General features: G+C 43.5%; 2 protein-coding genes across 5 annotated transcripts in view; one reads left to right on the top strand and one right to left on the bottom strand.

Moving 5' to 3' along the window:
* LOC110494536 (bone morphogenetic protein 7) overlaps positions 1–15734 on the top strand; it is an 82556-nt gene that overhangs the window by 20813 nt on the left and 46009 nt on the right. The gene's annotated exons all lie outside the window — the stretch shown is intronic.
* Positions 521–11004, bottom strand: LOC110494534 (RNA-binding protein 38). 4 transcript variants are annotated; one of them, XR_016488035.1, is made up of 5 exons: positions 10520–11004; positions 7861–7999; positions 5879–5933; positions 3426–3546; positions 521–2183 (listed from the first exon to the last, which is right to left on the bottom strand). XR_016488035.1 is itself a non-coding variant. In XM_021569670.3 (4 exons), exons 1-4 carry the CDS (start codon positions 10730–10732, stop codon positions 1871–1873), a joined length of 720 nt encoding a protein of 239 aa, XP_021425345.2. In that variant the 5' UTR covers positions 10733–11004; the 3' UTR covers positions 521–1870. The 4 variants fall into 4 exon arrangements, 2 of the variants coding, with proteins under 2 accessions (XP_021425345.2, XP_090062133.1); XR_016488034.1 differs by having other exon boundaries at positions 2078–2183; positions 3381–3546; XM_021569670.3 differs by lacking the exon at positions 3426–3546.

Below are 15734 nucleotides of genomic sequence, written 5' to 3' on the forward strand. Positions count from 1 at the left end.
GCGTCACAACCTTGTACTTTAGTCTGCGGGTACAATAAAACACCATGTTGAGGACTCACGATATGCAGAAACCAAACAAGTAAACCTTTTGACAGATAACAAAGTGCTTTTAACCACATACCAAACCCCTCCCCTTCTGGTTCTACAGTTCCAAGTGTCTCATCTCCCCAGCAACAGTGTGTGTGTTGGGTCTGGGAACACCCTGTGCCCCTGGCATGTTGTAGTGTGGGCTGATAAAGCATGTGCCTCCTGCTCCTGACCCCCACCAAAGCAGACAGCACAGAACTGGGATAACAACCACATCACACACATTAGCTACCGAACCCCCTCACCCCAAAAGGAGCTAGTTTGAAGCTCTTTGTACACATTAGAAGTGACTAAAGGAGCCCCCCTAGAGATTAAGAACCCCATTTCTTTATACATCTATGGCGAGAATATGGCAAAGTATTTGTAAATGTTCTGCTCTTCATGAAGGTATCAAGTTTGAAAATGTTGCAAGTAAATCAGGAAAGGAGTAGACTTTTTTTTATAAATACAAATTCTTTATTTTAAGATTTTTTTTGGTATGGCTTCTTTGAAGGGACTGGAAATGACATCTTTCTGAAAGTAACAGAGTCTGATCCCAGCCAGCAGCCGGAGAAACTAAAGCATCTAGAGTTGTGCATACAGGAAAACCCAATGGGTTCCCAGGAAAAATGGAAAAGAGAATGTCCATCAAATGAATAAAGACACATTTGTGGATTTGCACATACACTTACCAAGTTATAGGACTTCAGTGCTGCAACTATTTGGACCAAGTTACAAAAAATGATTAACTTAGAATTTCCTATAAATACCTAAACATAAATATAGTATAATAAATGTACTTGATAATGGAAACATTTAAAAATACTGTACATGAATGTCCTTTGAGAGATCAACATTTGACAATCTTAGATGAACAGTTAGACTAAATAAACAGGTAGTGGGTATCGTTGTCAGCTACCTTGCACGTCAACGCCCAATGCTCTTTGACCCCTCCTCCCACTTCCTGCATATGACGATCTACTTCGGTCTCCAATAATCAAGACAAAGTGTGCCAATAGACTACAAGAGTGTCTGGTATAAATATGAAGAGCCCAGGCCATGTGAAAATGAGTAAGGACTCTCCCTGTTAGCTCTGAGTTAAGGGGTTAAAAGGAAGTGTTGTAAAAACAGGAGTTAAGGCCTCTTTAATAAAAAAGAAATGTATTCCTGACTAACAATTTCACAGTCTCGGAGAAGGGGGGGATCCCAGAATCTCCGCTCTCCATTTAGTCCTTGATGACCTCTGAAAGGCTCAGAGAGAACCACGACCACCCATGGTGTAGGACCAGTAACACCGGGGGTGTATCAGACAGCTGAGTCCTCGCCTCTGGTGTGGATGGAAACAGTTGGCACTGTGCCTCTCAGCCAATGCCCAACCACTATGTATCCAAGCAGCAGTGCCTTCACTTAACCCATGCCCTGGCAAAGACGAGGGGGATGAGGGGTCAATGTCCAGGTAAGCCCCCCCCCCCCCCTTCGCTCTCTTCAAATACAAGTATGTAGCGTTTTTTGTTGAAACAAAATATAATAATTACATTGATAATAAGATACTAACACTGATACAATAAAGAGACAGTAATAATAAAAAAAAATCAAGTGTCTGCATCTGGAAGCCCTCAGTGACCACACGTTTAATTCTAGCCTCCCATCCGGTCATCAAAACCCTCCCAAGACCCATGAGGGGGCTCATCCTGATGGTACCATGCAATAGTCCTTCAGCCCATTCCCTGAAAGCCCTGGCTGAGGCATGGGCAGTCCAGGGTGACACCCCAGGCCTATAGGACTCCTTGCATCCTGCCTCTCCTCACTGCATGCGGTCTGGCTGAACGTGCTGCTGGGGGGCGTACTGCAGGAAGGCGGGTGCTGGGCCTGCCCCTGTGGGGAGGGTCTGGTGAATAGTGGCTTGGGAGGGGGCGGTGGCAGGGCTGGGGGCGTAGCCGTAGCCCAGGAACCCTGGGGAGGCGGCGTAGGGGTAATGCTCGAATGCGGCCTGGGCGTACTGGGTGTAAGCAGCACTGTAGTCCAGGTAGGGGGAGCTGACGGAGGAGGACACCTGAGAAGGGAGCACCAGGCTAGGCTGAAGGTAGGCCTGGGGGTACACATACTGCTGGGCCAACCTAGAAAACAAACAGGACACAAGTTACATACTGGAAAACACAATGAACAGGAGCAAAGAAAGCCAAGGACTGGATTCTGTCATTTACATTCTCCAGTAGGGTTAGCAGGTCTTGAATATAAATTAGAGTTGTGCTGTGTATGTGTTGTGTATCCACAGTAGTGGTGGTGGGCAAGACACTGGCCAGATTCAACACCACCCACTAAACGTGACAAAGCACGAGGTAGGGAGAAGAGATCAACACTTCTCATCAGTTGAAAACCGACTGAACCTGTTAGGTAGGGCCCCCAGAGATAGAGAGAGAGGGGGGGGGGGGTTTAGGGCGGCGAGAAAGCCTTACTAGCAGGTTTTCAAGCCCAGACATCGTGTTTTAACAGCTGCTGCGCTTCACTCGCTGAGTACACACACAGGAAGTGTGATGACAGTAACAGAGTTGTGGTTCCTGTTTTGCACGGAAGTTACATTGGATATCAGTTGTAGAGGGCCTATCAAGGCAGGTTGCTAGCCAGTTGGGTGTGCTGTGCGCAAAGCCCTCTCGTACTAGTGATTAGTGTTATGGAGTATGGGGACAGCTCATTCTCCCCAGTCTGATGGCAGAGGAAGAGCTAGGGACCTCCCCCCTGCAAAACTGGTGCCGCTTAGAGACCCCCCCCCCCCCTTAATACTGCAGCTGGAGGGGAAACTCCACTCACTGCAAACATGAACCAAAAACAGAGCTCAGGAGAGCGAGGGGAACTTTGTCACCCCTCTCACACGGAGAGTCTGGTAGGAAAAGGCAGTATGTTCAGTGAAAGAATATCAAGACATTGAAGTCACAGCAGACAAAATCAACACTTCTCAGCTGGGTTTCAATACTCTGATGGCTTCCTTTCCTTGTCTCCAACTTCACGGCCACTGATGGGTGAAAGGACCAGATGGGTTACCACCATGTTGTGTTTACCAGTTTCCATTCAGATCAATGGCCATGACAAAAGACAAGGGAATGAAGCAATGGAAGACTATTGAGTGGTGTCAACTCAAACACAGCAAAAAGGGAGAGTGCAGGGGTAACAGGACCGACGCACAATCTAATTGCAACCTGCCTAACACATACCACACCCTTCAGCCCCACACTGGAACATTAAAACAGCAACAGAAGTCACCACTGCAAACCCCAAACCATGCCATAATAGGAAAGAGAGGCACTAATCAGCATAACCTGGCACTCCAATCCATTGCTGCACTCTCAAGCCATTGCTGGCACCTTAGAGAGGGGCGGGATCAGTCACAGCTGCCTGCTACCCTCCTCCTGGGAGCCTCCAAACAAGGCAGCACGAAGCCTGCACCTCGGGTATCTTCACTCCCCCCTTCGGCATACTGTTCAGCTGGGAGTACAGAGCAACCATGAGGGGGTTTGGGAGGATAGTGGGGGTTAACAATAACATTCATTCATTATCAGATTCCTCATTAATACTATATTGGAGACGCAGCACGAGATGGCTCCATCATGTGAGAGTGAAGCTAGTGGCTAAGCTTTTTCGCAACGTCTAAAGACATTATGCTGATATGATACAGCAGTCTGTTGCCTGGGTCCACTCACATAGCAAGTATTTATTTGTGTAGGTAGGCATGGAATAGTTAGGTCACTGTAGCCCGCTGAGTGGTATACACTAACAAGAAGTATATGATCGCTATAGATGAAGGTAATCAGAATCGGGAGCCCGTGGCAGAGGGCGCAGAGCAGGTTGATACGCACTGTCTACCCCTCTAACGGTCAGTTACTCACAAAGAACCATTCAGACACACCCCCCCCCCCCCCCCACCCAGACAGATGACCATGCAAGACTGAGGCATACGCAGATTCACATACAGATGAGCCTCTTTCTGTGGCCTTGTAATAGTGTGGCCACAGGACTCTAGCTCTGACCTCTGGTTGAACTTTGAGGCACATTAGGAGGTACAACAAAATATAGGTCAACACTGCAATCTTGATAGAAAAGTTAAGAAAATGACTAAAAGAGGATGAGAAGTGCAGCAGATAGAAAAGGGAGAGAAGAGGAGATGAAACAGGGAAGCAGAACAGAGCAGTGAGCTCTAACCTAACTCGGACGTCACAGGGCCTGTGGGGGTCTGGGGGACAGAGGGATCAGAGGTCAGCTGTTTTTTTGGATGACGGCCAGCGGGTGTGACAAGTACCACTCGGCGGATGGTAGGGAGGTGGGGCTGGTAGAGCAGACACTGACTTCCTCTAGCATCACATTTAAGTCATGGTGAACAAATCGAAGGGCTTCATCAAGTCAAGCTGAATGCAGCTATACGTTTGTGGTTAAACGACTGGATAAAACAGCAAAAGGAGCCTTTGATGGAAAATAAATCCACTGCCAATTATTAGTTCCTACCTACATATCCAGAGGCTATTTTTCCACTTTTTTTTTTCCCGCCACATACCAGAACAAAAGGCTACAGGTTAAAACAAATTCTACAAAAGGTCCTTATGGAATCCCAAATTTTGACCTGGAAGTACAATATAATATAGAAAAGTAATCATGAATATTAAGAAAAAAAAAACATGTGAAAGCTGCAGGAGGTTTGGCGCCTGGTGAGAGCACAGCGTCATTAAGCACAATGCCTCTTCAGAGAAAGCCATCGCCCCGCCTCCCTTAATGTTCCCTGGGACTGCTGAGCAGAAGAAATATCAGTGTGCACAGAGAATCACGAGATTAGAAAGTTGAATGAAGTTCAGAGTTTTCCCCCTTAGCACTATCACCGTTTCCTTTTACGGTGAGAATTGTGATAGAATAAACACAATATTAGCAACATACTGAAACAAAACAAACTATGCAAGAGATTAAGGGGATGCATTTTCTCCATAGTTTAATTTTTTTTTTTTTTTAATGGTAGGCCACTCTGATAGGGCTACATTATGATCAAATAGCCACACCCAACCATTCCACCACATGCAGTTTAAGGGTCTGAGCGGAAGGCTGAAAGAACAAGCGTGTGCTCTCCATCTTGGAGCAGCTTGTGTCTGTCACCAGCCCATATAGATCTCGGATCTCTCCCACTCGCTGGAGCTGCAGTCAATCACAGGGGATTAGGGGGTGTAAAAGGCTGTAATAAGAGCCAACACCTGTTAGACATGCCCACAGAGCAGGGCTCTGCCCTGCCCGTTACTAAGCAACAAGCACATGAACAGAGGGGGGATTCTAAGGACCCAAAGTCCATGGACACGATCTTATATTATTACATGCATGTAAGGGCTTGGACTTCTGGCTTAGAGTAATTAAATCAAAGCTAGGACTTGAGGGGTGGGGGGCAGTGGCGTCTAACCCATTCCAGTGACATGGCCATTAAATGCTCAGCGGAGTGAATGTCCTGGACACCCGTCATTGACTGGCCTCCCTCAAGGCTGTTTCTACAAGACAGACACTGCCCTGGAGCCTCTCAGTGAGAGAGCCTACTCAACCAGGAAGAAACTGAAGGGTCTAAAGAGGGGGTTGAGTCACATGTCCATGGAATGTACCATGCTACAACCATTAGAAAACAAAAAAGTGAAGTTGTCCAACATCTGTAGAACGCTCACATAGATGTGCATGTCAGAGGTTAGCTGACATGCACATGCATGCAAGAGACCTTCATTTGGCAGAAGTATGTGTAATTCAGAAGATGCATTACTGTGGTATAGAGGGCACAAACAAAGAGTGCCCACTCACTCACCCATACTGCCTCTGGATGAGCCCTGGGTGAATAGGCTGCACTCCAATGGAAATGCCTGGAAGAACGAGAAAACGACCCGTCAGACATTTGCAATGCATAGGAGGCAGCGAGACTAGAACAGTGTGTAACTCAAGCAACATACTAATGATATAGAACACATGCAGAGATGGCAAATTACACAGGTGTCTTTCCCCCCCTCACAATTACCCAGTCCCCTAATATATACAGTTGAAGTTTACATACACTTAGGTTGGAGTCATTAAAACTTGTTTTTCAACCACTCAAATTTCCTGTTAACAATAGTTCTGGCAACTCAGTTAGGACATCTACTTTGTGAATGACACACATAATGTTTACAGACAGATTATTGCACTTATAATTCACTATATCACAATTCCAGTGGGTCAGAAGTTTACATACACTAAGTTGACTGTGCCTTTAAACAGCTTGGAAAACTCTAGAAAATTGTCATTAAAAGCTTCTGATAGGCTAATTGACATCATTTGAGTCAATTGGAGGTGTCTCTGTGGATGTATTTCAAAGCCTACCTTCAAACTCTGTGCCTCTTTGCTTGACAATATGGGAAAATCGAAAGAAATCAGCCAACACCTCAGAAAAATAACAAACATTTGTAGACCTCCACAAGGCCAATTCATCCTTGGGAGCAATTTCCAAATGCCTGAAGGGACCAAGTTCATCTGTACAAACAATAGTATGCAAGTATAAACACCATGGGACCACGTAGCCATCATACCGCTCAGGAAGGAGGCGCGTTCTGTCTCCTAGAGATGAACGTACATTGGTGTGAAATGTGCAAATCAATCCCAGAACAGCAGAGGACCTTGTGAAGATGCTGGAAGAAAAAGGTACAAAAGTATATATATATCCACAGTGAAACGAGTCCTATATCGACATAACCTGAAAGGCCGTTCAGCAAGGAAGAAGCCACTGCTCCAAAACCGCCATAAAAAAAGAGACTACGGTTTGCAACTGTACATGGGGACAAAGATCATACTTTTTGGAGAAATGTCCTCTGGTCTGATGAAACAAAAATAGAACTGCTTGGCCATAATGACCATAGTTATGTTTGGAGGAAAAGGGGGAAGCTTGTAAGCCGAAGAACACCTTCCCAACCATGAAGCACGGGGGTAGCAGCCTCATGTTGTGGGGGTGCTTTGCTGCAGGAGGGACTGGTGCACTTCACAAAACAGATGGCATCACAAGGGAGGAAAATTATGTGGATATATTGAAGCAACATCTCAAGACATCAGTCAGGAAAATAACTTGGTCACAAATGGGTCTTCCAAATAGAAAATGACCCCAAGCATACTTCCAAAGTTGTGGCAAAATGGCTTAAGTACAACAAAGTCAAGGTATTGGAGTGGCCATTACAAAGCCCTGACCTCAATCCCATATAACATTTGTGAGCGTGTGCAAGCGAGGAGGCCTACAAACCTGACTCAGTTACACCAGCTCTGTCAGGAGGAATGGGCCAAAATTCACCCAACTTATCGTGGGAAGCTTGTGCAAGGCTACCCAAAATGTTTGACCCAGGTTAAACAATTTAAAGGCAATGCCACCAAATACTAATTGAGTGTATGTAAACTTCTGACCCACAGGGAATGTGATGAAAGAAAAAAGCTGAAATAAAATCACTACTATTATTCAGATATTAAACATTCCTAAAATAAAGTGGTGATCCTAACTGACCTAAGAATTTTTACTAGAATTAAATGTCAGGAATTGTGAAAAACTGAGTTTAAATGTATTTGGCTAAGGTGTATGTAAACTTCCGACTTCAACTGTATATAGAGCAAGAAAGTTAATCCAGATGAATTTAAATGTTTGTACATTTCTGTACGATATGGCATGAGTAGCATATGAGATTTCTGAATGACCATTTACCAGCAAACATTTGTCTAAAACATGCCAATGTGGTGTGTGACAAGTGTAGTGTTGGTGCATCCGGTGGTTGTACTCACCCCTGGTCGGCTCACCTATCTGCATACCACGGGGCTTGGCACCTATGTAAGCCAGGTTTACGTTGGCCTTGCGTCCGTCAATGATGGGGTTGGGGTCTTTACAGGCCCTCTCTGCTGCTCCCTGATCTAGCATTGTCACCTGACAATCAGACACTGACAATATTAGCAATATATAATATATATGGCATCCAAGCTATGAAAAAGTATTTCAAGGTTAGGGCCACACTAACCCTACAAGCAGAACAACCCCTACTGTCTGCCATCACAGAAATCTCCCTGTCCACCTTCCACCACTTAAATCCCCCTTTCTGAACAGAGGAAACTGCACACAAAGCACAGTGATTATCACTTAGAAAAGACGCAGAACACTTGGTCAGCAGCTCAGTCAGAGAAGTCTGCTGAAATATGAATCAGTAATGATTAAGGGCTTATCCAATTAGGCAGTAGAGAATAAGGAGATTGTTAGAATCTACCCCTCCCTTCCTCTCCTTTGAAGGCATTAGACAGCATCAGTCTGCTTTGATTGTTTTGGTCTTCTGCCAATTCAAGATCTCAGATGACTACATATTTGGGTTTTATCCGAGTTATAGATCTATTCTAGCCTGTTGAGGGAAGCATACCTCTTTAGACTAGAGAAGACGTTCTAAGCCCACTCCAGGCCATGCGTTGTGAACACACATGAGAATTGAGGCTGTGTTGACACTGGAACTCTATTGAAGGGGGTCTACTAATCCACCTTTGGAGTGTGTTTAAAGGTAAGCCTGGCTTTAGAGCCATTTTTCTCCTCCTGCTACTGAAGCAGTGAGCAACAGGATTGTCGAGTTAGCCCTGTTGGGAAACTGCAACTGCCCTCTGCTGCATGCAAGGTGGCAAACACCTCTTTCCCAACCTGGAACACCCTCATATGCCTGAGCCAGTCAGACCTGAAACACCAGACTCAGCAGCAGTAACCGTTTATGACTGAGACACTGTTTTTTTGGCCACCGCTGATGTATAAACAGAGTACCATTGTCTTACAGTTTTAAACTGGATGAGGAGTAAACACAGCCTCTATTAGAGACACCAGTTTTCCATTCCATCTTTGGCCTGTTAAATGCTGATTCACCTCTCCAAATGTGTGGTAAATATTTGCATTTCTGCTGTTCCTGTTCATTGTAACTATGAGAAGGTGGGTTTCTTTGTATCTGCATCATACATACTTTGTTAATCTTTCCTGCTTGCAATGGCTGATTACCAGAGGGTCGTTAAAAAACCTGGCAGACATTCTGAATTTCATGAGGAGCTGAAGATTTATAAAACAAAGTTACTAGAACCATTTATGGCGATAAAACCTCTATGTGGTGATTGAAGCTGGAGACTCATATCTCCCTCACTAGCTTTAAGCACCAGCTGTCAGAGCAGCTCACAGATCACTGCACCACTTGTACATAGCCCATCATACAACTACCTCATCCCCATACTGTATTTATTTATCTTGTGCCTTTGCACCCCATCATCTCTACTTGCACATCTATCACTCCAGTGTTTAATTGGTATATTGTAATTACTTTGCCACCATGGCCTATTTATTGCCTTACCTCCCTTATCTTACCTAATTTGCACACACTGTATATAGACGTCTACTGTATGTTTGTTTATTCCATGTGTAACTCTGTTGTTGTGTGTCAAACTGCTTTGCTTTATCTTGGCCAGGTTGCAGTTGTAAACGTATTCTCAACTAGCCTACCTGGTTAAATAAAGGTCAAATAAAATAAGGAACGTTGACACACTGGAGGGGGAAGTGCACCAAACTTCCATCTGACAGTTACTACCACAACAAGGTGGGGTGTGTGTGTCATGGTTCGGGATCTGCACTCAAGCAGTGAACAGCAATCCATCTTGGAATACAAAAGAACGACTCCCACAGCAGTTATGATTCTATAAACACCACTTGTAAAGCCTGAGTGCTTCGGTTCTACAATGGGAGGAGGGTCTTGGAGAGTCCCTACCGCGCCAAAATTACCATATAAAGCAAGCGAAGACAGCAGCTCGCACTTCCGTGAGTGCCCTTGCCGCGCTCATAAGCGATAAAGGCTAGGTCGTTCATGGGCCAGCGCTTAGGGGTTGGTGGGGAGACAGCATGTGATGTGTTCGTTCGGGGGTAGGCAGAGGGACATTAGACATGTGGGGATATCTTATCCGTCAACTAATTTGATCCCTCATCCTGATTAAAGCTGTGATACAGTCAGCAAGGCAAAAAATAATACTGCATTTGTGTTTAAGCAGCACATTATAGGAAAGGAATAATTTGACATGCGTGTGAATGACCGCAACTTGCAACTTGCAACTTTGGCGACAGCATTTTATTCTGCTTGGAATATTTCTAATTAAAAAGACACTTGGCGCAGCATCAAGTATTCTTGTTTTCCTCTAGGCAAATAAGTCAGTTACTACATGGAACAACTTGGTGGTGGGAGGAAACGTGGCGTGCATGTGCCCAGAGACAACAGCACAGAAAACAAATAGTAGGCTATACCAACCATTAATATTATAGGCAACTCAATTTCTAGGGCTGCCGATTGAGAATTATTCTCAAATTAATGCATTGGTAAGACGCACGTGCTGCCACTGCAAAATGTAGGCTAATTGCATTACCGACAAGTGTCAGAATGTTACTTACAAAGCCATATCCTCTGGATTTCCCCGTCTGTCTGTCCGTTATCACCACCGCCTCGTCGATATCGCCGAAGGCCTCGAAATACTTTCTCAAGGATGCATCGTTAGTGTGGTAGGGCAAACCACCAACGAAAATCTTTGTAAAAGTGGTGTCTTTTTGAATTGCTGTAGAATGCATCACTTCCAGGCCTCCGTTCATGAACTGATGCAAAAGCATTGGCGAGCCGGTAAGAAAAATTGGCTAAAGACTAGTGAACAGTTAAAAGGTAGTTGGTTAACCAACTATTGATATTTGTCCAGCATTAAATGCCTACGCAGCTGTTCGGTTCAAACGATGTCTTCAAATAGGCAACAGGCGTCTGTTCTCGCTTGTTGCTCCTTCCGTGATTCAGTCTTTTAACTTCTTGTTACATCTATATTTCAGTACATTGCTTGCAATTATACACCCTGTTCTTCTACACCTTTAACTTGTTTGCTTCACTTGCCGCTACTGAAAAATTTCCGGGAGAGATTTTATACTCGCCAAGCCTGATCACGCCCATTTTATATTTCTGGCCTATAGGCAATGATTCAGGATAAAAAAAAAAATTCTCATGTAGTCAAGCCCTCCCATTCGCCCGACCCCACGCGTTCTTCCTGCACCTGCTTTTGTCCTTTACTACACAAAGACAAGTCACTACTGTACAGTAGTCAGAAAGCGCGCATCGCGCACATGTGACATTGTATCACTATCGTAATAATAAAGAAACAACTAGGCCTTTAACTCGGCTGTAACATACATTCAATTTGAAATAATGGTGACATTTTCTATAATTACGTGGCGCATGTGATGATTTTAAATGCTCAACAATAGGCTTGCTGAAACGCATGTATTATGTACACACAGTATAACAGTTACTCGTGTCTAGAATCTAGATACTTTTCATATAGTCATAAATGCCACATATTCATTGCTTGGGCAATCCCCAGTTAGGTCGCAAGATAACGGTTTGCAAACTCGTCATTCCATTATAGGCATGGGCAAAAATCTGATATCAACTTTGAAGGGGACAATTGCATGAATTTCTCTCAAGTGCAATTCCTGAGGGGGACACCAAAAGTAGTGCTGTAACACATAGCCTACGTTATAATATGTTAAATGTATATTGAGGAATCATAATTACTACTACTGGATAATTGATAGTAGTTAACTGAAGGGTTGTCCCAATGTGTTCAAATGTTTAAATCATTATAATACTACTACTATTTATATCAGTGTTCCTTATCAGTCCAGTATGTACGCAGGTATTTGTATTTGTAGCCAGTAGGTGACAATGGTACTGTACACTGTGTTTTATTTTATTTTTTATTTCACCTTTATTTAACCAGGTAGGCAAATTGAGAACAAGTTCTCATTTACAATTGCGACCTGGCCAAGATAAAGCAAAGCAGTTTGACACATACAGCGACACAGAGTTACACATGGAGTAAAACAAACATACAGTCAATAATACAGTAGAAACAAGTTTATATACGATGTGAGCAAATAAGGTGAGATAAGGGAGGTAAAGGCAAAAAAAAGGCCATGGTGGCAAAGTAAATACAATATAGCAAGTAAAACACTGGAATGGTAGATTTGCAGTGGAAGAATGTGCAAAGTAGAAATTAAAATAATGGAGTGCAAAGGAGCTAAATAAATAAAATAAAATAAATACAGTAGGGAAAGAGGTAGTTGTTTGGGCTAAATTATAGGTGGGCTATGTACAGGTGCAGTAATCTGTGAGCTGCTCTAACAGTTGGTGCTTAAAGCTAGTGAGGGAGATAAGTGTTTCCAGTTTCAGAGATTTTTGTAGTTCGTTCCAGTCATTGGCAGCAGAGAACTGGAAGGAGAGGCGGCCAAAGAAATAATTGGTTTTGGGGGTGACCAGAGAGATATACCTGCTACAGGTGGGTGATGCTATGGTGACCAGCGAGCTGAGATAAGGGGGGACTTTACCTAGCAGGGTCTTGTAGATGACATGGAGCCAGTGGGTTTGGCGACGAGTATGAAGCGAGGGCCAGCCAACGAGAGCGTACAGGTCGCAATGGTGGGTAGTATGTAGGGCTTTGGTGACAAAACGGATGGCACTGTGATAGACTGCATCCAATTTGTTGAGTATGGTATTGGAGGCTATTTTGTAAATGACATCGCCGAAGTCGAGGATTGGTAGGATGGTCAGTTTTACAAGGGTATGTTTGGCAGCATGAGTGAAGGATGCTTTGTTGCGAAATAGTGTATGGGTGCAGTTTTCGTAAATACAATGAGCATGGTGCGATCTCATCTAAAATAATCTCCATTGACCTTATTATTTTACTTTTTCTGATACATGTATCTAGTCATTAAATATGTGCAACTTTCCTGAGTCTGTTACAATAGCTTTACAATAACAAAAATATCAAAATAAGTACAGTTCTAAAAGCGAAATAACTACTTCAGTGAATAACACAAATAAATCAACCAAATTATTGTTCAGTCAGGGTCTCAACACTTCAAACAACAGCTATGGACAAGTATGTCACACAAAGTAAGCAATTTTAAATAAAATAACATAAAATAAATCATTAGTAAGTGTACTGTCATGTACTAAAAACTGAAAATGACTAAACAAAAGAACAAATATCATACTATACAGCAGGGGTTCTCAAACAGGGGTCCCTGGTGTAATTGCAAGGGGTCCGTGAAATAAAAAAGTGTAATGAACGTATTTAGTACCACAAGGTTTCCAGTAACTTTACATATAATATAGAGGGGGTGGGGGTCCCTGAGGACCGCTCAAAACCTTGCCTGCCTTGCCTCAAAATATGTAGGGGTTCCAGTACCCCCAAAAAGTTGAGAACCACTGCTATACACACTACTGAACAAATGAACAAAAGATCCGAACATATGTTTGCGGGTTTCAATGGATCCAACAAATGGCTGGCAGATATTTTCCCTCTTTAGACTGCCCAGACTGACTTTATGTACATTACAGACAACTACGCCGTTCAGTCTCTCTTGGCCCATGCTAGCCCGTAGCCAAGTATTCAACCTGCGGAGTGCACTGAAACTCATCTCAGCCTCACATGAAGACACTGGCACCAGAAACAAAATTCTGATCAGCACCTCAACTTGGTCAAACAACCCCCGCACCTCCACTGGAAGCCTCCTGACCTCTGCTGCCTCTCCACTGCTGCTACAGGGGTATTTGTTGCGAAAGAGAGGCAACTGCACTGAAAGAGAATCTATGTTCAGCTCAGGGTACTGATCTAGAGACTCATCCAACTCCCCCGTGAGAAGCGCTCTTTCCAATTTTTGCAGGAAGTTTAGACTGTCCTGGTCAAAACAGTCGCCAAACTGAACCTCCACAGCATCCAACACTTAAAAACATTCTGCCCTATAGTGATCCACTGCTTTGCCAGCAAATCGTCTTGAGTGTGTTGATTTCTCATACAGTGCAAGGTAGCTTTCCTCATTTCTCTTGCCCCTAAGTGATGACAGCACACACTTGACTGCAGCCTGCATACCAGAGACAGTCTGAGTTTCTTCTGCTGCTACTCTTCCTTTCACCACCCTCACTGACTTACAATCTGTCTCCTAGAAAATAAACTAGATGTTTGCCATACTCCTGTCTACCGGTACCCAAAACTACACAATTAATCACAGCAATACCATTTCCTTAAACAAATCTTGGTTCAGTCACCAGGTTTAGTTGAGAGTTGGGGTATCCATGGCATTGTCCAATTATGTCCATATTTTACAAGTCTAAAAAAGAGAGAACCTTTCATAATGTTGCCAAACAAAGACTCAACAAACTTATCTGAGACTCCCTGTCTCTGCCAGTCTGTCCCTGCCTATCTGTCCATCGGTTTGTTCGCTAGCTCTGCAAATTCAGCTATTGTGTATGTGAACCCTGCCAACATAAAACAAAATTGCTATGGTACGATTGACTGGATTAAACTCATGTTAGCTACATGCACTGGGTGCCTTTCAGATGGTAGACACGAACACTCTGTTACCTTGCGAGCTAAGGAACACTACATTGCATTGCTAGCTTCTCTCATTGACTCGAATTCAAACAGCTACAAACACTGGTTGATGTTACTGTAGCTAGCTAGCAAACGTCAAACATAAAGAGTGATCTGTAATTCAATGCAGCGAAAATGAAGACTGGTGACGGTTATACATGTGTTTTATTGTATTGAGTGGTAGAAGTAAAGAAATGTCTAATATATCCTTTGTTTGAACTACTACTTACTGGAGGTCAGCCATCAACGACAGACTCTGTCAGATTCCCACACATGTACTGTACCTGCATCATGTGCGACTGCAGGTACTACAAAGATCAATGTATCAGAATAAATGACAAAATACTTATATTTTGTAATGTATATAGTTAAAATTAAATACAAAAATATATTTGCAAGTAGCCGGGCCAGACAGCAACAATATTCTCAGTAAAGGTTACCTAAACGTTTTACTTGCTATGAATGTTATATGTTGTTGTTATTTTCTACATTGTAGAATAATAGTGAAGACATCAAAACTATGAAATAACACATATGGTATGATGTAGTAACCAAAAAAGTTTTAAACAAATGTATATTCTATTTTAGATTCTTCAAAGTAGCCATCCTTTGCCTTGATAATGGCTTTGCACACTCTTGGTATTCACTCAACCAGATCACCTGGAATGCTTTTCCATTAGTCTTGAAGGTGCTTTTGCTTCACTCTGCGGTCCAACTCATCCCAAATAATCTCAATTGGGTTGAGGTTGGGTGATTGTGGAGGATAGGTAATTTGATGCAGCACTCAATCACTCTCCTTCTTGGTCAAATAGCCCTTACACAGCCTGAAGGTGTGTTGGGTCATTGTCCTTTTGAAAAACAAATGATAGTCCCACTTAGCGCAAACCAGATGGGATGGCGTATCGCTGCAGAATGCTGTGGTAGCAATGCTGGTTAAGTGTGCCTTGAATTCTAAATAAATCACTGACAGTTTCACCAGCAAAGCACCCCCACACCATCACACCCCCTCCTCCATGCTTCACGGTGGGAACCACACATGTGGAGATCCTCTGTTCACCTATTCTGCATCTCACAAAGACACAGCGGTTGGAACCAAACATCTCACATTTGGACTAATCAGAACAAAGGACAGATTTCCACCAGTTTAATGTCCATTGCTTGTGTTTCTTGGCTCAAGCAAGTTTCTTCTTCTTATT

This window comes from Oncorhynchus mykiss, chromosome 17 (assembly GCF_057628025.1).
Source record: "Oncorhynchus mykiss isolate SJ-2025 chromosome 17, ASM5762802v1, whole genome shotgun sequence".
Classification (NCBI taxonomy): domain Eukaryota; kingdom Metazoa; phylum Chordata; class Actinopteri; order Salmoniformes; family Salmonidae; genus Oncorhynchus; species Oncorhynchus mykiss.